This window comes from Halichoeres trimaculatus, unplaced genomic scaffold (assembly GCF_033239565.1).
Source record: "Halichoeres trimaculatus isolate MK-OKI-2021-1 unplaced genomic scaffold, fHalTri1.1 fHalTri1_scaffold_8, whole genome shotgun sequence".
Classification (NCBI taxonomy): Eukaryota; Metazoa; Chordata; class Actinopteri; order Labriformes; family Labridae; genus Halichoeres; species Halichoeres trimaculatus.
This window is the reverse complement of record NW_027437186.1, coordinates 18,785,753-18,812,541: the sequence shown is the minus strand read 5'-3', so window position 1 is coordinate 18,812,541 and position 26,789 is coordinate 18,785,753. Positions and strand designations below refer to the sequence as shown.

General features: G+C 38.1%; 2 protein-coding genes across 6 annotated transcripts in view; one reads left to right on the top strand and one right to left on the bottom strand.

Annotated features, from left to right (window-relative positions):
- slc17a5 (solute carrier family 17 member 5) overlaps nucleotides 1-7,553 on the bottom strand; it is a 9,498-nt gene extending 1,945 nt beyond the window's left edge. Inside the window, exons 1-10 of the mRNA XM_074675223.1 lie at nucleotides 7,346-7,553; nucleotides 5,848-6,041; nucleotides 4,480-4,713; nucleotides 4,298-4,385; nucleotides 3,824-3,910; nucleotides 2,838-2,956; nucleotides 1,991-2,152; nucleotides 1,563-1,695; nucleotides 1,293-1,440; nucleotides 871-961 (exon numbers count right to left, since the gene is read on the bottom strand). Coding sequence (XP_074531324.1) covers nucleotides 871-961; nucleotides 1,293-1,440; nucleotides 1,563-1,695; nucleotides 1,991-2,152; nucleotides 2,838-2,956; nucleotides 3,824-3,910; nucleotides 4,298-4,385; nucleotides 4,480-4,713; nucleotides 5,848-6,041; nucleotides 7,346-7,430 — 1,341 coding nt within the window. The 5' untranslated portion in view covers nucleotides 7,431-7,553. The remainder of the gene's footprint in view (nucleotides 1-870; nucleotides 962-1,292; nucleotides 1,441-1,562; nucleotides 1,696-1,990; nucleotides 2,153-2,837; nucleotides 2,957-3,823; nucleotides 3,911-4,297; nucleotides 4,386-4,479; nucleotides 4,714-5,847; nucleotides 6,042-7,345) is intronic.
- arhgef33 (Rho guanine nucleotide exchange factor (GEF) 33) lies at nucleotides 3,191-26,789 on the top strand. 5 transcript variants are annotated; one of them, XM_074675220.1, is made up of 18 exons: nucleotides 3,191-3,234; nucleotides 10,449-10,684; nucleotides 13,163-13,206; nucleotides 15,805-15,969; nucleotides 17,461-17,582; nucleotides 17,865-18,013; nucleotides 18,190-18,321; nucleotides 19,728-19,854; nucleotides 20,745-20,877; nucleotides 21,763-21,870; nucleotides 22,074-22,166; nucleotides 22,481-22,629; nucleotides 22,726-22,818; nucleotides 22,943-23,121; nucleotides 24,317-24,777; nucleotides 24,865-25,086; nucleotides 25,217-25,359; nucleotides 25,870-26,789. In XM_074675220.1, the coding sequence occupies exons 2-18, from the start codon at nucleotides 10,633-10,635 to the stop codon at nucleotides 25,997-25,999; spliced, it is 2,502 nt and encodes an 833-aa protein (XP_074531321.1). In that variant the 5' UTR covers nucleotides 3,191-3,234; nucleotides 10,449-10,632; the 3' UTR covers nucleotides 26,000-26,789. The 5 variants fall into 5 exon arrangements, with proteins under 5 accessions (XP_074531321.1, XP_074531320.1, XP_074531323.1 ...); XM_074675219.1 differs by lacking the exon at nucleotides 3,191-3,234 and adding an exon at nucleotides 8,228-8,308; XM_074675222.1 differs by lacking the exon at nucleotides 3,191-3,234 and having other exon boundaries at nucleotides 10,247-10,684; nucleotides 17,868-18,013.

Below are 26,789 nucleotides of genomic sequence, written 5' to 3'. Positions count from 1 at the left end.
GTCTGATGCGTTCTGACAATATTTCCACAAAATAATGAAGTTTGCTATGTAAAAAAAAACAAAACAGCTCTATCTAGAGTTATTTCATTCAATCATCTTTGAAAAGGAAACAAATGTGGTGAAACAATAACAGTTTAGATGAGTCACAAATCACAAGACATCTTGTTCACTTTTGGTTGATCTGACATCATGTAAATCTGACACCAGTAGACATCTCTCAAAAATATGAAAATTAATAAAGCAAATTAAATATGGTCAAGACAATGATTTCCAAAAAGTAACATTTTACTGGTGGCTTTGTTAAAGAACCTATTAAGCTTAGGTGCAGTTACGGAAAAAAAAAATACTATGAAGTAAAGCATACTGAAGTGTATTGAAGTTCCACACTGACTGATGGATTGAGCTCAGAATGTGATCATCACTACTTACCTGAAGCATACTAAAAATAGCGGTACAGACATCTTGATCTTTTTTAAGCTGAAGTTTTTCACATATGTGTAATGTATCCATGTTAATGTAAATGCTCTGGGAACTCCAGGTCTGACTCTGATTTCCAAAAAGGTCTGTGGATGCCCCCTGATGGACAAAAGTTATCCTGCTAATCCTGATCTGACTAAACCAATTAGACATGAGACTAAGCATCAGGGAAAAGACTCCATCTGTTGGGACTAGGGCACTGTTACCCAGAGTGACCCCTGTCAGTATGTTAGAAGCAGTAAAACATGGTTCATATGGGACCACAAAGAGTGTTAAAGAAATAATACCTTTTAATCAATCTGCTTTTCCTCTGTATGTTACCATTTGAAAAAACATTTCTGTTCTTCTCAGTGACAAAGAACAGGTGAGCAGATTGATAAATGAGCTGCTTACATGTGCGGTGAGTGCTCTTGCTATGACTGGTCCCACCATGCCAGGAATGGTGGCAAAAGTGTTTGTGATTCCCAGGAGAATACCAGCATACCTACAAACAGAAGCACATTACTTGTTAAAACATCTTCTCTCATCTATTTACACCTGGAGCAGATCCTGACTGAAGTTTTCGGCATGATAATCAAAACAGTTTTTTTTTTTTTGGAACAATTAAATTAACTAAATGTTTGACCTCTAAAGGAAAGTTGAATATTTATGGCAGAAAAAGCCTACAAGTTGTTCACAAACACCTATTCTTACCCTCAAAAAAATAGATAGAATAATGATCATTTCAGAGGCCACAAATGTTCAACAACTTAGCCTCCAAGTACAAACAAAACAACCACACCTTAAAGTTTATAAAAACAGAAGTATATTCTTACGATGGTGCAATGTCAAGGTGGTTTATGTTGAAGCCAGAGGCAGAGACTCCACCCAGAGAGGAGGAGATGGTGAGGAAGGTCACAGCCAAAATGTAGTTACAACCTGTGTACCCAGCTGCCACCAGAAACACTGCAGGCCCAATCATACCTGCAGAAAACCACAATAAAGGAGAAAAATCTTTTCAGAATGTAGAGCCAGAGAGCACTGGAGGTGACCATCTACAACAAATATAAAATTACAAAATCAAGAAAGAAACTGATTGTCCTTACCAACGAGTGAGAAAGCCTTTCGGACAATGACAGTGGGAATGAGGAGGGTTTCCCGCAGGTAATCTGCAAGCTGACCGCTCAGCACGGCAAGCAGAGCGCAGCCCACGTAAGGAAGAGCTGACAGCAAACCGTTCTGTGGTGCACATGATGCGATGATTTTAAGTCATTCAATATTAAGAAATTACATTAACCCAGGGGATGAATCAACCAATCGTATGTCTCATTTTACCGGTTTATCTTTATTTTTGAACTAATAGTGAAAAAAAAAAGTGAAATAAAATAAAAGTTTTAAATTCCTTGATATCTTGACTTGAATATTTAAGTGTCACTAACCCTTAGTCAAGCTGATCATAAAAAAATAAATGCTGCAGAAAGTTCTAAAATTTTAAGACCAGCGACTCTGTCTGCATGACACCATGTCTATTTACCTGTTGTATGCTGAAGCCCAGAATGTCATTCATGTAAGTGGGTAGCAGGGTAAGGAGGGTGTAGAAGGTCCAGTTGTAAGAGAAGTGAGCAACAACGATGGCCCATAGAGGTCTGGATGTCACTATGGCTCCCCAGGGGATGACGCCTTTTGCAGTGGACAGCTTAAACACAAGAAGAAAAGAGAAACATAAATCATTGATTTTACTTCTTTATTTGTTTGCTTTGTTTGATGATACGCTTAAATACACCTTATTGGAGCATTAGAATTTCTCTTATTTCATTTCCCAAAATAGAAAACCCCTGAAACCTCTCTGCTCTTTCATATGTTGGTGGTTTCATTTCTTGATTTTTTTTCCTTTGTCTTCTGTTTACTGGCCTGAGTTATTGTACAGAAAAAAACCTATTGCTCAAAAACTTTTCTGTAGTCTGTGCAAACGATGCACCCTAAATAAAAGATAAACTGTCACAGTGAGTGGTTAAGGGGCAGCATTGTGTCTGAACATCGCATAAAACTACTAGACCACAAAGCAAAGTAAGAAGATAAGAATAACATCCTGCAATATGCTGAGATTACGTAACAGCAGCATGTGACAACTGGACCTAAAATGCCTGCGAGCACTTGGCTGCTGCTCTTTTGGCTAAAGGGTCAAGAACAATTCACCATTTGAATAAATTATTGAAATAAATTAGAACTACTTTTTAAAATAAACAACAAAGTATCAGATAAATTGTAGGTCTTTTTTTCCCCTAACGGTCTCATTTCTCTTCCTTTGTGTAACACACACATAAATTTGAGATGGCTTTATCGATCACTTTTTTTTGATTAAGGACATAGCATGATGTTACCTCATTCTTGAGTGAGGCAATGATGTAGTTTTTCTCCCGCTCTGATATCCGTGGATGCGTACTTGGACTGTCAAAGACAAGAAAGGCCCACAAGACAAACCACACCAGGCCGATGGCACCTGATCACACAAACAGGGAATCAAACACTCATTTCACCACAGGTCATCAAATAAGGTTTTGAAGAACTTGTTTAGTGAGTCAACATGTAAGCACATTTTCTTCTTTAACTTGCTTAATCATCACTTCCACAGAAACAAACGGGAACAAAAGATCAGACACTGGAAAAAGACAGTCTGAAGCTCTAAAGTGCACCGCTGTGGAAAAGCAGTTGTAAAATAAACCGTCTTCGGTACTGTGGATAGAGGCCACTTGAGGACAGCTACACATGTAGAAACAGGTATGACTGGAAGCAGCTTCATGTACATTGTTTGAAATTCCTACAGGCTGCATGAGAAATAATCTGTGAATACAACACTTGTTCCTTTAAGTTTAGGGTTATACGTTTAACAATGATGTTAAGTTTTTATAAGTTGATGCCACTTTTAGCATAAGAAATCTGTAAAATTCACAGCGTCACAAACTTAAAATGAATCCTTCATGTGTGAAAGTAATGCCAAAACATTTTCTCTGTATAAAAACAAGGGGCTCATATTTTTAGATACATGTGAAAGCTAAAAAATTAAAACTTAAAACATAATTCAAGCATTTTGTACATGTTATCAAGCCAAAGGGCTAAGAGATGAAGACCATAATTTCAACAACACATCAGACTTAAGAAAGAATACTGGGAAAAAAGTCACATAACCAATTTAGTGGAATTTAGAACTTCTAAAATATTTCATAACTCAATTACTACTGGAATCTAAAATTGAAAATATTTAACAAGATGGATGATTCCATTCAAATCTCATGACTTAGTAGACAAAAGTAACAAAGTTACCCTAACCACACCACCCCCCAAAATGTAAAACCCCCATGGTGTTTACCAAACAAGTAGAAGACATAAGTCCAGTCCAGGTAGAAGCAGATTTCACCAGACAGAGGGAGAGAAATAACTGTCCCCATCTGGGCCCCTGAGATGGAAAAGAAAAGACAAACATCAGTGTCCCACAGCTGGCTGAATGGATGCTCAGATATTTTCTGAATGCATGACGTATGATGGACAAGCCTGGCCATTCAACCCAAATCCTACAGACAAAGATACCTGCAGATTGCAGGGGTATACTTTTTTATTTCAGGTGACAGGTGATCATCAGCGTAACGTATCTATTGATTCAGTTAATAAATACCACGGCTATCAAAATCAAAGCAAGGATAGAATTTAATTGGTTATCAAGCAGTAAAATGTTAAAGTTTCATTTTGAATGTGATACAGAAAGCTGCTGACGTTTGTTAAGAAGCAAAAAAAAAAAGAATTGGCGTAAAATCATCATTTTGTTGGTTCTGTCTGTGTGTCTTACCTATGTATGAAATTGTGAGCAGTCGGCTCCTCTCCAGTGGTGGAGCCCACGCTGCCCACATAGTGTACATTGCAGGAAAAGTGACTCCCTGAGGATGAACACAAGAATGCATACATTGTCTTCCTGAGTCTTCCTGTAACTTCATCAACATTTAATCAAATTTTAGAAGTCCCTTCCCATACCTCTCCTATCCCTTCCAGCACCCGCACGGCGATGAGGTAGCCTGCCCCTAGGTCAGCAGCTACAGGGGTGACGAGTGTAAAAACTGCAGTTCCCAGGATTCCAAAACCCATCAGCCACTTGGGGCCATAGCGACCAGCCAGGTAGCCCCCAGGTATTTGTGTCAGGATGTAGCCATAGAAGAATGAGCCCAGGATCCAGCCCTGTGTCTGAGAGTCCCAGTTGTACACTCCAGCCTGTGGAGGAAGAAGACAGTTATTTTAGAAGTTATGAAAATCAGATACTCATTAATGATTAGACATTTTTTTGTGGTTGTTGGGCTGCACTGTTTAACGTGTGTATATGTGCAACTTTCCATAGGTGAGTCTGTTGAGAGTAGGGGTGCACTGATCACAATTTTCTGGCCGATCAACAATCTTTAAAAAGCCTGCTGATAACGATTTAGGCGGATACTGATTTTTTTTTTTTTTTTTTTTTTTTTTTTAATAAATGACAGTATATACCTTCAAGGTTCCAATCTTGTTTTATTGAAAATTGTGCAACAATACCTGTGAAACAATAAAATCTTCATGTTTTAACTCAAAAAACCAATATAGTGTCCTGAGTTTTAGGTCTCAGAGCAAAAAGCAACAATAGCAGGCTGTCAGACCTTCCTGGAGGTACATAAGATCAGTTCCTCATTTAAGGAAATCACCGATCCACCATCTGATCAATCGGTGCATGTCTAGTTAAGAGTCTTGAAAAATATTTCAGTCTTGTTATGTCACGTCTGTGAAGAAGAGGTGATCTGCACAGCTCATCAGTGGCAGCTATGGTTAAGCTTATGCAGGACTTCTTGCTAAACTGTTCTTGCATTAATAAAAGAGAACTCCAGAATAACTGTAGCAGTGTGTCATTCTTGGAAACCTTGAAAAAGAAAAGTAAGAGTGAGGAATGAATTCATAATTCCAGCAAAACTTGTTTTTTTTTTGCCAGCATGGTGCCACCAGCATTCTAATGCATCTACTTTCTGTTTGACGTTGCTATTTCTGGAAGACAGAAAAAATGTTGAAACCTGATTAACTTGTTAATTTTTTCCAAGATTAGCAAGCTGCCAACGGCCAACTAGAGTCTCCTGGTTCAAATAATCCAGACAACTCAAATGTGGAAATGCATGGCTGTGGTCCCAAGTTAATTCCTCAGGCGGTATTTAAAAGTGTGACTAGAGTTATTTTAAAATGAGTCTGGCCCAAACAGCATTTAAACATTTTTACAAATAAACAGTACACTGTACAATTCTAACATAGCCCACACATGGAGGAAACAACATCTTGAAATCCCAGCTATTTATGAATATTATGCCCCTTAGATTCAGTCACAGTCTTTCTCACCGTGTGGTTGCGTTTGGGTCGAACTGGGCTGGTATGAGCAGGACAAAGTGAGGTGCTGTGGTTGGTTGACTGATGGGTTGTGTTGAGCATGTCAACCATGGCCACACTGAGGTTCACTCGCAGGGAGTAGACCACAAAGAAGCCAAAGGAGGAGAGCAGTGCCAGGCTGTAGCGTGAAGAACAGCATACTGGTGCTACAGGGTGAGGAAGAGAGACAGATAAAAAAGAAAAAACTTGTTTGAAACATTTTCCTAAACAAATAGACTCGCAGTAAATGTACACAATGTGGAATATGTACTTAAGCAAATGTTATGATTAAAGGAATGCATGACATTTACAGAGCAATTATCTAGTGCATCATTAATTTTGTATCTCATGGAGAAATGCACTGGATAAGTTTGTGTTTATAACTTGCTGAATATAATTCATAGACTAAAACTTTATCCTTGTAGATTTAACTTTCTTGACCATACATTTCATTACTTAAAAAATAAAAAAGTGTAATGAAAGTATGATCCATAAGGAAGAAATAATATTTATAAATGTGTTTGTTTTGCAGCCAGAAAGACATAAATACAGTAAACTATGGTGGTGAACAGTAACACTTTTTCTTAAACAGCAATAATTATAACATTTTAAGTTCTTTTGTCAGTTTATTCACACACCATACTTTTACAGGTGATTCTTTATGTTTTCATTATTCAACTCTAGGGTATTATGAATCCGTGTACTCTTAAGTGCAGTAGTGTAAACAACTGCTACAATATTGCTTATACAACAGGCACTGGCATAGATCAATACAGTTCATGTTCTTATGACTGTTTTATGCGCAGAAAATATAACTCGAAGCTGATCTTTTTAAGTCGTGTTCAATAAAAGGCAATCTGCCAACTCTAGATCATCAGTGTGCTGTTAAACTGTTCCTGGTACACAAACCTACTGTACTGATTTACCTGAATCTACCTGGGATACCTGGCCACGTCTCATAACACGGGCGTGCCAGTCTCATGATGTGCATGGGCAGATGTCACTCTACCTCGTGACAAAGGCTCACTGAAACGCGCGTGTGCAACAGAAGTAGGTGATGCAGCTATCAAAGTTATGTTAAGTTTATATTTTTGCTGAAAAAAATGAGAAATACACAAGAAACTGACACTTTTACTATAGTTCCACAAAAATAGATAGTGAAGTTATATGTTGGTGCTTGGATAAACCCGATGTGGATTTACCTGATGTGGCAATTATAATCACTTTAGTCATAATATTTGATATTTTAGCAGAAGAATTATCATGGAGGTGTCCATGGTTGAGTTGACTCTCATCACACAGTAAATGTGTATATAAACAGAATCAAACAAACTGCATGTATATGTACTTTCCATGCTTTTTTCCAAGTGGAAAAACGAAAATCAGCTCCTATATGAGCCATATGGCACCCGGAATGAACCATAGCATTGTTGTTAGCTTGCTGATAGTTGCATGGTAATTTTTCTGTTACCTCTCTGGACTTTGTCGTCATGTCGTCGGTGAAGAAGAGGTGTTTCCTGCTCTTCCCCTTCTGTGTCGGATACGTACTCCACCATTTTTGATCGGATATATCTAAAAAGTAGATCTACTGCATCACCGACGGAGCTAGACGACAACAACAGCAACAACAGCAGACACGACTGGGTCGTCCGGTCAGCTGAGCTCGACGAGCGCTACGCAGCTCAATCTGCGTTCACGTGACGATCCGAAAATGGGAAAAATTAGTTTCCATCTGCAAAGACACGATGAGGACGTGAAGACGTTTTAACCATATCAAATGGGTATCAGACGTTCTAAGTAAAACAGAATACCTGAGCATGCAATTATAAAAAAATTTAAAAAAAAAAAATGAATCAACGTAGGTCTTGTAATGAACGTGTCTCTAGTGATTTTACCATCATTTTGGTATTTGTTCAACTAAATGCCATTGTCATTTATGGTGCAAGTCCACGTAGATTATACATGCAGTTATTTATGTTTTCACGCTTCAGTGTTTGTGAACCATAAGAGTTGGAAAACAACTTTTTAGAAATCATCCGTGGTACACTTGAATGCAGCAGCACTGCATGTTAGTAGAAGCAACCCGGAAGTTAGTAAGTTCTCCGAGTCAGACGAGTTGAGCAGTTTGGGCGGCATGTGTATGCAGAGACGCAGACTGCAGAATCAGGACCACGATACTGAGACTGCTGTTGTTTAATTGTTGGAGATATGGCAGCACGTAGTGTAGCGTTTCTTTATCATTTTGGGGTCACCTGTAAACGCAGCTCATACCTTCTCAACAACATAAGGGCTTCATGGTTCCAGTCAGAGATGTGCCACAAGAACTGTGGCCCTGAAACTGTAGCCACTGGCTCTGCAGACTGCAGACACAATGCTGGCAGTTTCCGGGGAAAAATGCTGCAGTCTTGGCACAACATGCTTAAAACAAGAAATTGTAAGATAAGTATCATATTGGGAGCTTTATTGGAAATGCTGAACTTCACCGTTTGGATGAAGCAAAAGATGAAAAATCACTGCTGTGGTAGCTTAGCAGTTGATCATGACTGGTGTTAAAAAAAACAAAAAAAAAAAAACAAGGTAAAGTTTGATAAAAGGATCATTCTTTTAAATGCGGTGCCTTTTGCATCCCCAGCCTAAATCCAGCTGTATTTTCTGAAAATAATAGAATAAAAAAAAACTTTTCATAATAGTGAAATTTCACTAATTATCTGTTAAAAACACAAGGATATAACTCATAAAAGTTTTTTAAAATACCATTTAAAAAATTAAAAATGTGCTATTATGCCATGTCCCCAGTGCCCTTTCCACTGTTTCTTTCAAGAAAATTATGTTGTTGTTGTTTTTTCCCCCAAAATATTTCTGGATATTTTTATTCAGCTATAAGGGGTTCCTTATATATCTGATAATTTCATCAGCAAAAAAATATATTTTTGTCTAAAATTGCAGTTTAATATTTGTCACTGGATTCAGTGTCCACCGTGTTATCTAATTACTGTACCTCTAAGAAGGCTCCACCCACATCAGCATGATGCAGTCTTTTGATGTGATGTCATTCCAGAGGAGGGGAATTCAACAGTTATAAGATTATTCACTTTTCTTATATTAATTTTATTATAGTTACTTTTCATGATGAAGATCTAATGTGGTCAATCATAAAATGTCCACCGTGTTATCCCAGTTTTATGAAGAAAATAATTAAATATCATAATTTTAAAAGGTTCCTGGGTAAAAATGTTGATTTCTTGTCAGCTATCCAAATTTCTGTTAGCCTAAATGCTAATGAAGCTAGGCTAAAAGCTATCTATGTGACATATATTTTTAAAACTTTAAAAAAATATATTAAATTTAGCAGATTGAGATTGACCTTTATGCTTTTCATAAAGCTTAGAGTCATGTTTTTAAGAAGAAACATCAAAATAAAAAAAATTATATATATATATATATATATATATATATATATATATATATATATATATATATATATATATATATATATATATAAAAACTTACCATTTCTATGACCCAAATGGCACCGCATTTAAAGAATGACACCCCCCCCAACCCCACCCCAAAAAAAAAAAAAAAACCTAGGTAAAGTGTCCTGTAGTCCAATAGAATGAGTAGAGTGTACAAGGGAGTCCCTAGAATGGGCTATTCAAGGCAAATGCCCAATTCTTGCATTTTCCTGGAGTACTGTTTGTTCATTATACAACATAAAATAACCTTTCTAAATGAAAAATAAAAATTTAATTTAACAGTTTTTATGCAGGAAGTTTATCAAACAGCCTCTGAATTCTGCTTGGACTAATCCAAAGTCCTCCAAAATGGTACAGAGGTAAATGCCAGTGATGCAGTCGGTGATGCACACTGTGTTCCCAACCCTCAAAATTCAGAAGAACACAATGTCTCAAGGCTGCAAATGCAGCCATTTCATAAACATGACATAAAGACAAAGCAAAAATGTTTTCAAAACATTAAAAAAGCAAAAGGCCCAAAAAGTACTTTCTCAATTCAATTATTGCCAAATGAAGACAAGTTTTGTTCATTTTGTTTGGAAGGATGGACAGTAAACCCCCTCCACACTCTCACATGTAGCCACAAAATCAGCTGATGTGTGGGAATGATGCAACCTTCAAACACATGTTTATTGTTTAAAAGAGAAGCTCAGCTGTTTGTCTGCAGGCCTTGCAGACATTAATGAAACTGTTATAATAGAGTTCACTCACCTTATTGGGTGGATGTCCTCTTGCAAGGTTTTCTTGAAAATTGTTTTCATCATAGCTGAAATACTTTTTAAAGAAAGAACCAAACAGCTGTTACTGTGTGAATTTAAGAATGCTCTATTTATATTGAATATTGGCCTGAGGATTGTGTTATCAGCTACTTTCATTTTCCCTTCATGAAACTGTCTGCAGATTAGAACCCTGACTTGTTCCAATATCTAAATGAACCTCATTACACCCAAACACCCCTCCTAACTAATAACCTAGGCTGCAGTAAGTGACTGTATGATGTGCAAATGTCTCTCTCTCTCTCCTCCTGATCTTTCCCCTCTGTCCCTCTACACCATGAAGACAAGGGCCTTTTTGTGCTAAAGGGGAATCATAGGACTCACATGCTTTGGAGGAGAAAAAACAATTCACAGCAGAGGACAGACTTGTTCTGAAGAAAAGAACAAGGCAAAGGAGCAAACTGAAGTCATCTAGAGCTGGATAAGGACCTCTGAACCAGACAGCTGTGAATCCAGGATACCTGAACATGGAAAACGGACAAACAGAAGCAGAAGAACGGACAGAGGATGTGTCAGAAGGTAACAAAAAAGCCTCAATAGGCTTCAACTTATTTCTTTGGAAAAGAAGAAGATTTGTAGTTTGGCTGCAACTTACAGAAAGCAGTAAATAGATTATTATTTGCATTTATTTATTAATTGATGAAATACAGCAAATAGTGTGTGATAACAAATGACCATAACTCCAGTTTGAGTCGTAAAATTATTTAGATTCACCGGCAAAAAGCTCAAGAGCTGAATAATTTTAATTAACAATGAGATATATCAGAGAAAAAGCAACAAATCTGCTTTTCACCTACAAGTCTCTAAAAAAAGAGTGGGACACAATAACATTCTGCTCAGTATGAGAAATTTCCCTGGGAAAAATCTTTTTTATAAAGATGCCAAAGATAATTTGTATCTGATAAAAACCACTTGCTGTGATTTTGAAATAGAATAACAAGTATCCATAGCCTGGAATCATACATGCATGGAATTGTATTTGGTAACTTTTGCACATTCTATAGTGAAAATCTTCAAATCTTATGTTTGAGTCCTTTTAAGATGAATAAAATATGCACTGCATAGGCATTCAACCATATATGTGTATTGATATGTTCGGCCACATCAGTGTTCTCTGTTCTGTCAGTTTCACTGTCTTAGATGATACATTATCTCAACACGTTGCCTCCAATGTATCATGTATGAGTTGGTACCAATACTGATTCCACAGACTGTTCAGAAGTAGTAAAAATAGCCATTTTTAGAATAACACATTGAACCATGGCTTGTTATGGGTCTTTGTGACCCTTTTGTTTAGGTTTTTGTACCCAGCTCCTCATTTCTGTCTGATAGGTCACTGTGGTTGTTAATCATAGGTAGCCGATCCCTATCAGGGCAAATGTGACCATAACTTTACAAAATGAACTTTGTGCTTTTTTGAACCTGACACTAAGAAATACTAATCACCTTTTAGACAAAAATAGTCACTGATGTTACAAATCTGCAGCAAAGTCATATCATTTAATCGTCTCGTTACAAACAGCAGTCTATTAAATCCAGTGTAATCGCCCCCTGTTGGCCAGTGGAGAGTATGGGTTAAGGTATAAAGTAGGTCAAAAACACTGGATTCACCTTTCAAATATGTCTACTTTAACATTTACTAAATTAAAAAGCCCTGATTTCCAAAGTCTAATCTCAGTGCAGGAAAAAGCCACAGAAAGCCTCACTGATTTGACATTGACTTAAAATTAGCATACAGTGGAGTCTAAAGGAAGTAGCACATGTTTTTAATCCATATATTAACTGTAGAATATTTTGGTTTCATAACAGTTATAATTCAACCACTTTTTATTTTAGCCTGAGGTCATTTTGGGACAACGTAGCTCAATGTTGACGTCTTGAAGTCGACATTTTCTGGCCAGTGGCAACTTTAACAAAATCACAAAGCCAAGTAGTAAGAGGAAATCCGTCATACTTTAAATCCTACAACAGACCAACTCTGTTCTTTTACTCTCTCTTTTTTTTTCCCCTGTGACAGAACGTGTAATGGGATACAGATGTTGTGCATTGCGCCTGAAACCATTGTTAGTAATGTATGGTAATATATGCTAAGTATGTGTTTCAGATGACCCTCAGAAAAGTTGATGGCAACCTCTTCCAGTTGACTTTTTACAACAAACAGAGGCATTGTGCTGTCATACAACTGGTCATTTATATCAGAATGAATTATAAAGCAAAATCTATCGTAAATCAGAATGTCTTCTTGCAGCACTTGCAATGCCAGCTTTTTGCAAAAACGGCAGCAACAAAGAAGAAATGATGTCTTTGATTGATCAGGAGACACTCCTGGAGATGCTCCATTTACAGAGGATATGACACTTATTTTCTTCAGAGGGAATAAAAAGGTTGACTCCTTAACATGTGTAGCACTTTTCACATGACTGTTGTGGCATTCTGAAACCCAACTGTGCTCATCTTGACCACTGATAAAATTGCTGTCAAAATATTTGTCATGAGCCCTGCAGCAAACTTTTTAACTCATACAACACAAATAACGGCTTCTTTTCCTGACTTAACTGAAATCTGAGCCATTGATAACACTGACCACAAATTCACTTGTTTTACCCACATTTATTACAATCAGCAAGTCAGATTTCAAGGAATGTATTTAAAATGTATGAAGCATTCACAATCAAAAGATTACACACCCGTATTGGGCAAGGAAAATATGAACAATGCACTCAACACTTGTAACTTAATGAATAGAGTCTTATTTTCAAATCTCAGGTCATTTCAGCAATAACTTTATAAGTAAATTCAAAGATTACTGAATTCTTGAGAAAAAAGAGTCATTGTTTATTGTGGTAGTTTGTACTTTGGAATTGAACTGTAGTTTCACCACTATGTTTAAATAATCCTGGAATTATATAAGTAAACATTTTCAAGATCTTTCTGGATGTCTGTCTTATGCTCTATCTTTATGGATGTCTATCTGAAGCTGTGGTTTGATTCTTTTAGATAACGAGGAAAGTGTGGAGGAGGCTAACCTTGAAATCGTCCAGGTAATCAACAGTTCTTTTTCCAGAGTCTTTCATTGGACTAGTCTTTTAGCTTATACTTCTTACATGAGTAATAAAAAAACACTGCACGTTTATTATTTCATCATCCAACTGGGTACCAGCTGATAGCACTGACTGCACATTTGCCACAATCTGTGAAAAAGTCCCCACTCCTCTCCTCCAAGCCACCACTCAATCCTTTAGGATCAGTGGGTTAAACTTTTCCACAGGGAAAGGTTGGCTGATCTTTCCTCACTCACTGAGCTCTTAAGCTGTTATGAACCACTTAATGGGAGAGGGGTTTAATTTCAACAAACCTAATATTTGTCTCAGTAAGTCAAAGTAGGGTTGATTGTGGAACTGGTCTGTAAGTGGGTCGTAACAAAGCAACACACAACCAAGATCCAGTGCAAACTTTTGGTTTGTAGATTGAGATTTAATTCACTTCCAACCATCCAAACAGCCAACGATCCTTGGAATACAAGCCACAATAATGCCTCACACATACTAATCAACCACTGAAGATCAACAGGAAACATTCAGTTATTGGGTGAAAGAAGGGTCAGTGTTCTTGTTTTATCTCCACTGATCTTTCCACATTTTTCAAAAGAAGAATATACAATCAAGTGATTTAACATCATTGTGCCTGGTGACTCTACAGATTTTCAACTTAAAGCAAATTTTTGAATATCAATTACAAACTAATTATGACAAGTGATGTGTTTGCATATCTGTTTTTCTTAACTGAGAATCCCTGGTGCTTTTCTACCTGACAATGACCCAAAAGCACAACTCCAAGGTGAAACAAAGGTGGCTCTTTATTTGAGTAACAATGCTAACAAAGTGATAGACAAAAAAATCACAACAACATGGGAATAAGCTTGATTAAAAAAAGGTAATGAATAAAAATACCCAGTGTCTTACTGGAGTCCAGAAAACAAAACAGGATGAAGGCATATCATAGACAAGGTTGGCACAAAGCAAATAATGGGGTAATGGGGCACAGTTCCTGAAATAAGATTCAACTTTATTGTCATTACACATAAACAAGTAAAGAGTAATGAAACAAGGCTTGGTATCTCACCAGAAGTGCAATAAGCTGAAAGTGCATGAATTTATGCTATGTACAAATAGGTAATTACAATCACTTACAAATACAGACCCCAAAAAAAACCATTGGGTGTATATGTATGGATAAATGAATGGTATGTTATTTACATGAATAGACGCTATGAATATAAATATACTCTACAGATTTTTATATACAGATTATCAGTGAACATGCTATACCATAGTGGTATGGATATAGGTATATACGGATGATATAAGGATAATATACAGATTATGGACATATTATACAGGACGATAACTTATTGAAGTAACATGAGTATACTCTACAAAAGCTCATTTTCAAAGACCTTTGTTGACATTGGCACCCTGTAGGTACCATACCAAGATTTCAGGCTTCTAACCTCTCATGGCTGCTTTAGTTTGAACTCAGACAATTGGGTGATCGCTTGAGCAAAACGTATAAGGAATCATACAACGCAGCAGTTTCCTTAGTTATAGCCAAAACTTACATTTTGAAAAGCTATAAATGAACAAAAGACAATATCTGACTGCAGACATGGCAAATTTCCAAGTGAAATGTGATTTCATTTTGTTGTCATGAAACTCCTATTACCTCATCTGGACATGACGACAACGACATGTCGGTGAACTTTGATGTTACAGACTAGATTAAATAGTGAAATCTGTGGAAATTCACAAAGCTGTTTCTCCTTGAAGATGTACCCCCCCCCAGGTGTACAAAGGTGAACTTAGACTTTCCTTTAGGCCGAAGATAGGATCAGGGAGGAAGACGAGCAGAAGGCACAGCAGACAGATGCTCCATTCAGTCGGTTGCCTGATGCCTTTCACATGACAGAGAGAGTGTGAGCAAAAGAGAGATGGAGCGATTCAGAGAGAGTGAGAGCAGCTTCAACCCATGTTGTGCTCCCATGAGCTAATTTAGTTAACCCTGTTGAACGAAATTCAATAAGCTTTAAAAGTAAAAGGGAAGCAGAGAGAGGATCCACCACCTAGAAAATCATAACCACAGAGCGAGAACACTCTAAATCTCTTAAAATAAAAAGTATAATAAAGATGATTGGATGCCATATAAATAGATAAATAAATAATAATAATAATAATGATAATAATAATAGTAATAATAAAATGAAGAAACTGAAGTGCAGAAGAAGAGAACAGAGTGTGCTCTCACAAACAAAAAACACTCGCAGCAGAATACACAACGGTTATCTGAAGAGATAACACATCGGAGAGTTCAGAAGTTCAGAATAAATGCAGAGAAAAAATACAACAGCTTGGAGCGTTAAGATTTAGATCCCTCAAAGATCCAGAAGTTCCTTCAATAGAAACATTCAGAGATTAAATTTTTGATAGGAATTCATGGCCCCAAAGAGAATGATGCTACTGTTGAGCAAAAGCGGTGAATAAAAAATAAAAAGAAGTAAAGAAAGGAAACCAGAGGAACATCCCCCCAAATACTGTTTTCTTCAATGTTTTATCCTTCACAATATTTTTCTCCCTCTGGAGCAGCTGCAGGGCCTGGTGGCTGAGCTGCGAGAGGGTCTCCATGCTGCCCTGACTGAGCTGTGTGAGCTGCGTCAGAGGGACCAGGGCCTGGAGGAAAAGCTTCAAGCTCATGAGACTGATGTGGATGATAAGATAATGGGCCTCAAGAACTCCCTCAACACATTCAAGGTGCTGGAGACGGGACAGAGAGCACACACACACACACACACACACACACACACAGGCACACACACACTAACAGGGTCTACTAAGGCAGGGAGGAAGATGTTAGATAATTTAGAGCATCTGACTGGAGCTTAGTGAAACCAATTTAATTCACTTGGGAAGAGAGCTGAACTTTCTCAGTGCTGTGCTTGAATAGAGGACACACTGACAAACAAGTCAGTCATACTTTATGAAATTTCTCATAGTTCATAATTCATTGTTTGCAATTTAATGTTGTAATAAGGTCAAGAGTGGACTCTGATTGTGGATTATTGTAATGGCTGAACATAAGTGCACATTCCAGTAACGTAATGCTTCTGTGTTTGTACCATGTTTAGTATGAACACCATGAAGATGAAAGGTGCACACAGCTGTTGTTGAGATACTTCTCTTCTTACGTTGGCTTTTTTTTGTATCTTAATAACAATTCAGAAAATGTCCATACTAGTGCTGTCAGGCCATTAAAAAAATTAATCTAATTAATTACAGGATTTGTAATTAATTACTCTAATTAATCGCATTTTAATCTCATATCTGCTTAAGGTCCCAAAATAAAGAATTTGAATTCCAGGAATTTAAAATTACATTAAAAGACATTAAAAACATTTAAAAATAAGGTGGGAATATATACAACACATTTTGCTTCTGTCACATTTTTACTCGATGTGGACTCATTTTTCACTGCAATATGAAGTTCTACATTTCTATGAGGTCAGGAGAACCAGGGCTAAAGGCTAAAAACTGTGAGGAACTATGTACAAAACACTTAATTCAAGTCTTGGATCAAAGAAAAGTGAAGTATTTTCAGTTTTACATGCTCTGAACACACAAACTGTTGCTGATTGGTGCAGAGAAGCCCGAAGCTGAAATATGACACCAGGAAGATGGAAGGAAATTTTAAAATAATTCTTTAGATTTAAATACAGGACATATATCCATAATTCGAGAATTGTTTGATGCAGTAAAGAGTGTAAAATTATCTGTTTTTTACAGAATTGAGCTAGAGTAAACGGTTGATTTTCTGCAGATTTTCAAAAAGGGTGTGTGAATAAACGCGATGTGGATGACAGTCACAAAAATCACTCTCGCTTCCCCCCAGTTTAAAGCATGTTGCTGACGTCATTTGTGATACATTCAGGGACCGTCGGAAATGTGAAAATCTGACGAGAACACCACTTTTTCAAGTAGGACCAACAGTTTGTAAATGCCAGACATTTAAAAATAAGTGCGTCCTTGAACGCCCCGCGGGTTTGGGATCCAGATTAATCTGTGTTAATTTTTACAACGCGTTAAATTGCGGTGTAATTAATTAATCTAATTACCCTGTTAAAATGACAGCCCTAGTCCATACATATCTGACCAAGGAACCTACAGTGTAAAAAACAGCACAGACTGTGCCAGTGCTACCATGTTAAAGCAGTGACATGAATAGTTTTTCTTCACATCTGCTGACAGGAGGAGCTGAATGTGGCCTTGTTCCACATTAAAGACGTGTCCAGCAGACAGAGAGAGGTGCAAAAGAGGATAGAGCAGCTCCAGTCAGAGCACATCAAGGATTTTATCTCCGCTCCACACAGGTAAGACAGAAATGCACACTGCTTAATATAATCTTAAGATATAACTGATTCTGGTTCATCCACTAAGGTGCCTCTAAGTTACATAAAATCAAACCCCTTGCCAATTCCAAATTATTGAATATATTTAATGTAAATTGAACACTAGAAGGCCTCCTGATTAACAGAAGCAAATTTAAGCAACATATGTAAGGACTGGGAGTAAATCAGTTTTCCATTGGTTTCCCCAGTAGAGGTTTTCAGTGAAAACTTTTTTGTCTGTTTTATTATTAATTGACTCAAAAGCAGAAAGAGCTCCAAGGCAGATGTGCACGCCTCATTGGGGGATGAACACATCTGTGTGCCCAGCCAGTCAGACCTCAGTGTTATCCAGCACTTCTTCTCCAGTCTGCCACAAAGTGGATCACCACAAAGGAGCACCACGTCCACACAGAGTGAGTCCATGTGTGGACACCGAACCACTCACCTGATTTTGACTAGTGTAGGGAAATAGGTAAAATAGGTAAAGTGTGTGTGTGTGTGTGTGTGTGTGTGTGTGTGTGTGTGTGTGTGTGTGTGTGTGTGTGTGTGTGTGTGTGTGTGTGTGTGTGTGTGTGTGCTTGTGTTGCAGCCTCAACCTCTGATCAGGAGGCTCAGCAGCAACAGCAACAGCAGCAGCAGCAGAGAGGTTTTCTGTCCAAAACTCCAGCATGGAAGAACAGCAGAGATGACACAGAGACGTCCAACAGCCCCACTGAAAACAGTAAGAGATGCACGTGTTAATGGATTTAATAAGCACAGTACTGCCGCACTTGGTTCACCCTGAAAAAGGCAAAAGATGTAAACAGTGTATTAACTGCTGCTTACACACAGGCTGCTCATCAGTGGCCCTACACACTAAATTTGCAGACATTATTTTTGATGTGGTCAGCAGGGCTTGACATTATCACCGGCCAACCGGTCAAATGCTGGTGGATTTTGGCAGTGGCTGGTAACACTGCTGCTCCCACTGGCCACTTTGGCGGGTTGAATTTTATCTCAAACATGGAGCAGAGAGACAAGCAAAAAGATGACTCTGATGATGAAAGCTCTGAGGAAATTTAATTTACCTCTCCTTCATTGTCATTCTCATGAAAAAAGAAATGATTTTCTGATTACAATCGTTAATAAATATTTAAGCAGACAGTGTCACTTGCTGAGTTTTTATCAGTTCAATTAATCTTCTTTACCATTTTATTACAAGCAATAACAAACTACTATTTTGATTACTATGTCTTAATAGACTGCATATTTTCATATGAAAGGAGCACAATGTTACACACAACTTTATCAGAGCTGAATACCTGATTAAGGACCTGTGGATTTTAACATTGATGTAGTCTTGTTTTGAGTGTGCATAGGGGTCATTTACATTTAAAGAGGTTGTAAATCTTTTTTAAGTAAACTTTAGCATGTCATCATCGGCTTTAATCATATTGAACATAATTGTCCAACAACAAATTGTGGCCAGTGAAAATACTGAGTGGCTAGTAACTCAGGGATACCACTAGCCACAGTCACTGGTGAGCAAAACAGTTAATATCAAGCCCAGGTGGTCGGTAATCTTGTACCTTGTGATTTACTTAGAGTTAGACAAGAAATTCAGCATCTTTCTTGTCTGTGATTAAAATTTAAGTCCACTTTTGGTTTGCTTTTAAAAAAAGCGTGTAAAACTTGGGAAAACAGGAAACCTGTCTCTATTACAAGTCAATAATCTCCAGTTACTGGCACTTAGAGAACAGGTTGACAGGCAAAAACAAAAAGCCAATAAACTGTTAACTGTTTGATTTTTCCTGCATTAGTTTATTTTTTATTTTTATTTTTTTTGTATGGAGAGATTAAGGCTTGCTGTTGGAAGTATGTTACCTTTCGATAGTGCTACGGTAGCTTTGTCGCTAGCTCCCAGTTGTTTTGACACGCCATGCTAACTGCTGTTAGCTCATCCAAAAGACGACTAGCTAGGAATGTTTTGCTAAACTTAAGATTTCACTCAGTTTTAGAATGGTAATACACTCTTTCTACAATAATTAGTCTAAAAAGAACCCTCAAAGCTGTGTAATACCTTAAATTAACACCTGCTGAACTCACGGGTTTAACTTCATGTGCGGTTTGGTGTGTGTGTGTGTGCAGATAAGAGGCAGAGGGTAGCTCTGGAGCTGCTGGAATCAGAGAGAGTCTATGTGTCCCACCTGTCGCTGTTACTGAAGGCTAACATCTCCTTTAACGGGACAGAGGCTGTCACATCCAAAGACAAACGGTAAGCCCACACAGACACACAATGACTGACGATAACACAAAATATTTTTTAATCATCCATTGCAGAAGAAAAGAATCCTTTATTTCAGTTGTCTTAAAATGGGAAAGGAAGTAATTGAATAAGGGTGAGGCTCATCAGACGTCCCCTGCCCTGAATGTTTTGGAAAAAGATTCGGTTATTAATCAGCCATGGCCTCAAGTAATTACTGTAGACTGCAGTCATTCCTTTCTGTCTGCCTCTCTTTCTATCTGTTTCACATAATCTTTCGCAGGTCATCACTGAGAGTGAGCTTCTGGTCTAATTTGGGAGTTTGCCTTGCAAGGAGAGCAGGAAATACAATAATCAAATAGAAGCAGGTTATAAACACCAGAGAGACAGAGAGGATACTTAGTTACGCATTTTTCTAATCTAATCACTTCCTAAAGCTGTAGTCCACGTGTTCCCACTGACTGGGGGGACCAGTTAACTTATGTGCAAATGAGTTTCCTGCTGCTAGAAGTCTGTCACAGTCTGTCACTTTCATATGGAACAATGATTGCCATCAAGTTCAGTAAATTGCAATTTTTGTACTAACTCAGAGGTAGTTTAAAAAAGCATCCTTACTGTTTTTTCTGTTATGTGTTCTCCACAGCAGAGCCACATTTTATCATAGAGTCAATACAATGCACCTTATTGTTCTTATTTGAAGACATACAACATTACTTTATTTCATTAACTTGGACATACTTCATAACTATTTCATAAAATAGAGGTGTTTCCCATTGGTGCTTTAAGTTTTTTCTCATGTTTTTTCCTAATTTTGAAATATCACTCCCTTCATTTGGTATACATCCATGCATATCCTCTATAAAATGAGAAATTTGTTTATTTATCTTTCCTTTTATTGACAGTCCATTTCCCAGCTCTCTGAGGTTTCTGATCCAGCAGCACCTTGAGCTCCTTCACACTCTGCAGGAACGTGTGCTGAAATGCCAGTGGCAAGGCATCATGGGAGATGTGTTTATGAGGCTCACAAGCAAAGAGGTAAGGCAAAGAATTTATTAACCTTTATTTAATCAGGTAGGAAACCCATTGAAATCGAGATCTCTTTTGCAAGGGTGACCCGGCCAAGAGGTCAGCAGCACACATCAATATATAAATACGTTACAATAATGCAAGATTGATTTTAAACAGACAATAATTGGGGATAAAAATCGAAGGTTAAATGTTCAAGTAACTCATGAAAATAAAAACAAAAATAAATTACAGGATATAATTTAAAACAAAGTGCTTTGGAGGAAAAGTGCTAGAACAAAACAAGTTCATAAACACAGGCACTGGTCCATGGTCTCTTGTCTGCCATGGAAGCATGGAACAAAAGGCTCCAAGAGAAATGAGTTCAGACAGATGAAAGAATAAAAAATAATGTGAGTAATGTTCCTTCTTGTGCCACCACAGACTCCAAATGATCAGAGAGATGAATTACGACCTTGTGGGTCTTTAAATGTACAGAAATGTGTGAGGAGAATACATCTGGTACATCTGTGGTTATTACAGGACAATCTGTGTCTCCTGTTCACCGACTTGTAAATCTAAAACTGTCATCCACAATGTACGGCGCTGTTCCAGGCAGATAATGTGGCAGGGTCAGAAGGTTCTGTCTTGTGACCCACCATTTATAATGAATCTGAATCGCTTTGGCTGCCATGACGGACATTAAATCAAATGCCAAATTCCAGTGAAGCCACATTGAGAGCTGGGATACAGATTTAGTATGGACACAGAAGTGGTTCTTGTTTTAACAGCACTTATTAACAAATTACAAAAAAGAAATCTGTCCTTTAATAACTAAATTAGAATCCTCCACTGACTTGATGATGTTGTTTTGATGCTAAAACTCGGCTTTTCCTATCTCTCGTCTCCTTTCAGAATGATTTCTTGGACTTCTATGTTTCCTACCTGAAGGAGCTTCCAGACTGTCTGTCAGTCGTCACCATGCTTTCCTCCAGTTCCATGAAACCTTCTGCTTTCCTGGAGGTAACAAAACACAAAAACAAAGTGGCAGGAGTTGACAAGAAGATGGATTCTTCTCAATCCATGAAACAATAATGTGATTTTAATAACTTTAAATTGAAATGAAATCACACTACTGTGAAACTCGACTTACTTTCAACATTAATTAAGTGGTTATAAGATGTCATTAAAAGTCTATAAACTGTGGTTCTCTTTACGCCTATAAGAGCGATTTAACAGGTGATGAATCCAAACCCTCGCTCTACACTTTACTGCTTCAACCGGTGCAGAGGATCCCTGAATACCTTCTGCTGCTGCAGGTTAGATTTGTTCAGTCACTTCAGTTAAACATTCATTTGTATTAAACACTTACTTTTCAATGCTACTAACCGTTGCTTTAGATTCAGTAACCCTGCGTACAGTTCATACAGAGGATCACAGAGCTAAAGCACAAAAAAGCTTCATACACAGTGTTTGGAGATGACTGAACGGAGCATCTGCAAAAAAATGTGTTAAAATGAATAATTCATCTGTGTGTGTGTGTGTGTGTGTGTGTGTGTGCGTGTGCGCGTGTGCGCGTGTGTGTGTGTGTGTGTGTGTGTGTGTGTGTGTGTGTGTGTGTGTGTGTGTGCAGGGCCTGCTAAGGCAAACAGATGCAGAGCACCCAGACTATTACCTGCTGCTGGTCTGCATTCAGCAGTTCAGGTCCTTCACGGCTCAGTACCACCACCTGCTCCAGCACAACCAGGAGCTTCTGCTGCACAACCGCAAGGAGATAAAGAGGTCAGGAATACCACTTCATTAAATTCAAATCAGAAGAATGCTATTAGGTTCAAAATGAAACACGCTGATGGTCTGAGTCATGGTATGGGTCACCAGCAGGTCTTCCATGAAACAGCTGTTAAAGACGGTTGAAACTGGAATTCAAGCTAACAACATTGGCTCACCATACCCTTGCAGCAGCGCAATGCTGTGAGTTTTTGTTGTTGTTTTTTAATGCCCATTTGATGCTCTTAAAGTAGCATGTTATTGGCTTATACCCCAGGTGGGATCTGAGTTAATAAATTTGGTCACATGACTCATTTATTCCCAACAGAGAACACGCAAACCAGGTGAAGCAGAGCAAGCAGCGTCTCCTTGATCAGATCCAGTCTCATCGTTTCCAAGCGTGGGATCGGGACCATGAGTCAGAATCTCATTGTTATGACACAGAGTGGGTTCCTCAGCTCCACTTCTTCAGCTCCAATGTGGAATCAAGGAACCACAAGCCAACAGGTCTAGAAAAAATTTCTGATTGTGGGAGCAAGGTTGTAATAGTTAACTAAAACGAAACGAAAACTAAAATTTAAAATACATTGCAGTCAACTCAAACTAATAAAAACTAGAATAGGAAACAAAAACGATAAGTAAACTAAAACTGTATCTTGTGTTCTCAAAACTAATTGAAACTAACTAAAATTATAGAGAAAATGTCCTTAGTTTTAGTTTCTGACAATATTAATAGCCTTTAGGATTTAAATTAATCTGACACATTTTCCCAACCAATTTTACTACAGTTTTCGGCAGTTGTCAGCACCGTACGGCACCATCACAGCGACGTACTGGGCCGTGCTTGTTTACTGCACTGACTGGCTGTGTGCTGTGCTGCAACGAAACGTAGTGGAGCAATGAATCAGAGCATCTGTAATAGTTTAATTTCATGTGAGTCTGACTTTAACTGTATTTAAGTCTTTCTTGTTAGAGTCCAACTTTCTAAATATTTAAGCTCATATTATATTGTTTTATATAGTTTTAGTTTATATTCATTTTATGTAATTTATGTTAACATTATTTTATATAATTTATGTATATATTTTTTATATTAAGTTTATTTTATATTTTAATTATTTATTATTTTCATGTGTTTAAGGCAGCAGCCAACAGTTCGGTATCAGCATTAACCGAGCAGTGAGCACTATGTTGGACTTGAAAATAAACAGTATTAAAAAATATATATACTTTGACCTTTTTCAATCCTGAACCTGGATAATAAGGTATGAAAAAACTAAACTAAAACTAAACTAAAACTAAGCCTTGTTGCAAAAATCAAAACTAAATAAAAACTAGAAAGCCTGCTCTAAAACTAATTCAAACTAAACTGTAATGGAAAATAAAAAGTCAAAACTAACTAAAACTAAACTATAATGACAAATCCAAAACTATTATAACCTTGTGTGGGAGATGATCTTTCTCTGGTTTCCAGTTGGTCCACACCCAGAAAAAAATAGACATTCTAATCAGATGCCTGAGAAACCTCAGCCAGCTTCTTATGGCGTGAAGGAATAGCGATTCCAAGATGTCAGGCTTTTTGCCCTGCACGCAAACGCATGTTCAGATCACGTTGTTGTCAACATGACATTTTGAGATCCAGCAGCTTCTTGCTTTTGGAAAAATTGCCCTGTCTTTTAACAACTCAACCCTTGGCTTTCAGGTCTTGGCAGTATCCCAGAGAGTGAAGGATCTGATGGATCTGTGCATTGCCAGCATCATCTGCCCTCCAGACCAACAGATTTCCGTCAGGCCCCACCAGGTTCTGCTCTGGCAGACGCCATTGGAGAGTTTCTTCTTCCTCCAGACACACCAGGGATGGAGAGCCTTTATGAAGAGGAGCGAAGCTCTCTTCGTGACGTCTCCATGTTTGACCACTGCTCCTCTGCTTCTTCAGATTCCTCCATCGACATTGCCTTCGTAAAGTGCCCAAAAGGCTCCTTAGTGTCACATCACGCAATGGCTACAAATGTGTCAACAACCCGTGATGTCTTTGGCAATGGTGGAAGCCAGGGTAACGGTTACAGCAAACTGCCCAACAGAGGATGTGTGTCTCCAGATGAAGCAGTAATGATGCGGCACAATCAGCACCGCCCCCTTCAGGCCAGCCAGCGTAAGAGCAAGGTAGGATGGATTTACCAAAGAGCAACAGTTCACCTGAAGTTCTTGCATACTTAAAAATCAAAATTGTGGATCTTTTTTGCTGAATAGTCACTGAACGGCCTGCAGATGGACACCACAGTGGGCCTGGATGGCAGTCATCTGTCAGACCCCCTCCACAGGGTTGGACTGGGAAGCCACGCCAAGCTAGAGCGCCAGGGAAGCAAAGGCAGCAAAGGATGTCCCACCCCATCCCGCAAGGCCCAGAGCCCCCTGGTGAACAGAGCTGATACAGATAAACAGCACGATGATCTTCAGGGGATGCTCAGCATTGTAGGTTTGAAGAAGAAAAGAGATTCAATCTCAGAGAGACTATTTAGTATCTTGATCAAAGTCTATTTTTTCCCCACAAAGCACAATACGTGATCTCAAATCTAGTTTTTCTTGTGCTCAATTCCACCAGGACTCAGGATTTCAATCGTGGGGGGAGGATTCAAAGTGGAGAGGCGGGGCAGAGGAGAATAACCACACCCCCTTCAGCGAGAGGAGTAGGAAGCAGGACAAAGGAGGCTTCAGGAGCTCCTTTAAGAAACTCTTCAAGAAGAAGTAAGAATGATAGTCACATGAAAATATGTGCATGAAAAGAGTGATACTGAAGCTGTTATGTCCTCCTGATGGACCAATACTGCCTGAAATCATAATTCAGCACATTTTGCAAAAAAGAGCCAAGCCAATATTCTAAAACCTTTCACTAAACCAGAACTGATTTTGGGGCAAATGCTTAAGTCTGTCCAAACACAGACATTCACTGCCTCCTCAGCTGAAGGGGAGAGAGGTTCAAGGCATCAATTCTCTTTCCAACTAAATCCCAAATAACTTTTCTGCTGTTTTTTTCTGAGCAATTTGGTAAATTCAACTTGCACAGTGGTTGTACAGGCAGAATGGATTAAGATAGGCAAGTAGCTGTGTCAACAGGCACGTTAACCATTCAATATTTTTTCTCTGTGCAAATGATATAAAAAAAGGAAAACAAAAAATGTAAATAAATAATAGTAAAACAAACAAATGCAAAAATGCCATAGGCTGCAAATTTGACCCCTCTTTTTCCCCTTTCAGGAGTGGCGATGAGAAGAAAGACAAAAGTGGTGAGAAATCACCAGAAAACCAAATCAACAGTGAATCTGAGACACCAGGGGCAAACTCCAAACTGGTCCACCTGGAGATAAACCGTGGTACTGCTGTATGAGTCCCCATTATGCAGCACACACCAACAGTGTCACAAACTGATCAAATGCTAAATGTACCACACGCAGGATCAGTAAAACACAAGGCTCATTTAAAACACTGCCTGGTATAAATATATATATAAATATGCTGTACAGGTATAATCCATTAAGCTACTTTACTCTTTACTCAAGTTATCTTCAAGGAAAAAAGCCTTTAGTTTTCTTTTTCTTATACAAAAATCAATGTGAGGGAAGCTTGGGCTGTGGATACACAGGGTAAAGCTATCAGTGTGTATTTGTATGTGAACTTCCAATTGTTCTCAGCTATTTTAGATGGTATGTCAAAGCACTGGAAGACCAAATGGAAATGCTTTTGAAGTGAAGATGTGATTACAATTTTGACCTCTAGATGGCACAGTTTGACAATCAGCCCCTTAACTCTCATACACTCTACTGTTGCCTTCTGTGTACAGAATTCCTCTTCCCTGTCATACCAATGGATGTTGTTTGGGAAACTCAGAGGTACCTTCTTTATTCCTGTATCTTCAGGGACAGCAGTCTTTTTAGAAATGAGTTCATATCTAAAAAAGGCTCTGACACCAAAGTCTATGGACATCTTTCTCTGTCTTGATTTATTTAGCCCTAAAAAGTTACTTTGTTGTGTTTTATTTACTCAGGAGAACATACATAACATATTGTGTATTTGTGTGTTTAAAAAGTGTTAAAGTCAGGTATTTCTATGCTTTGGACTGTTATTTTGTAAAGAAGTGACTGTATCAATGAAGAGAAAAAGGTCATGTTTAGTAAAGG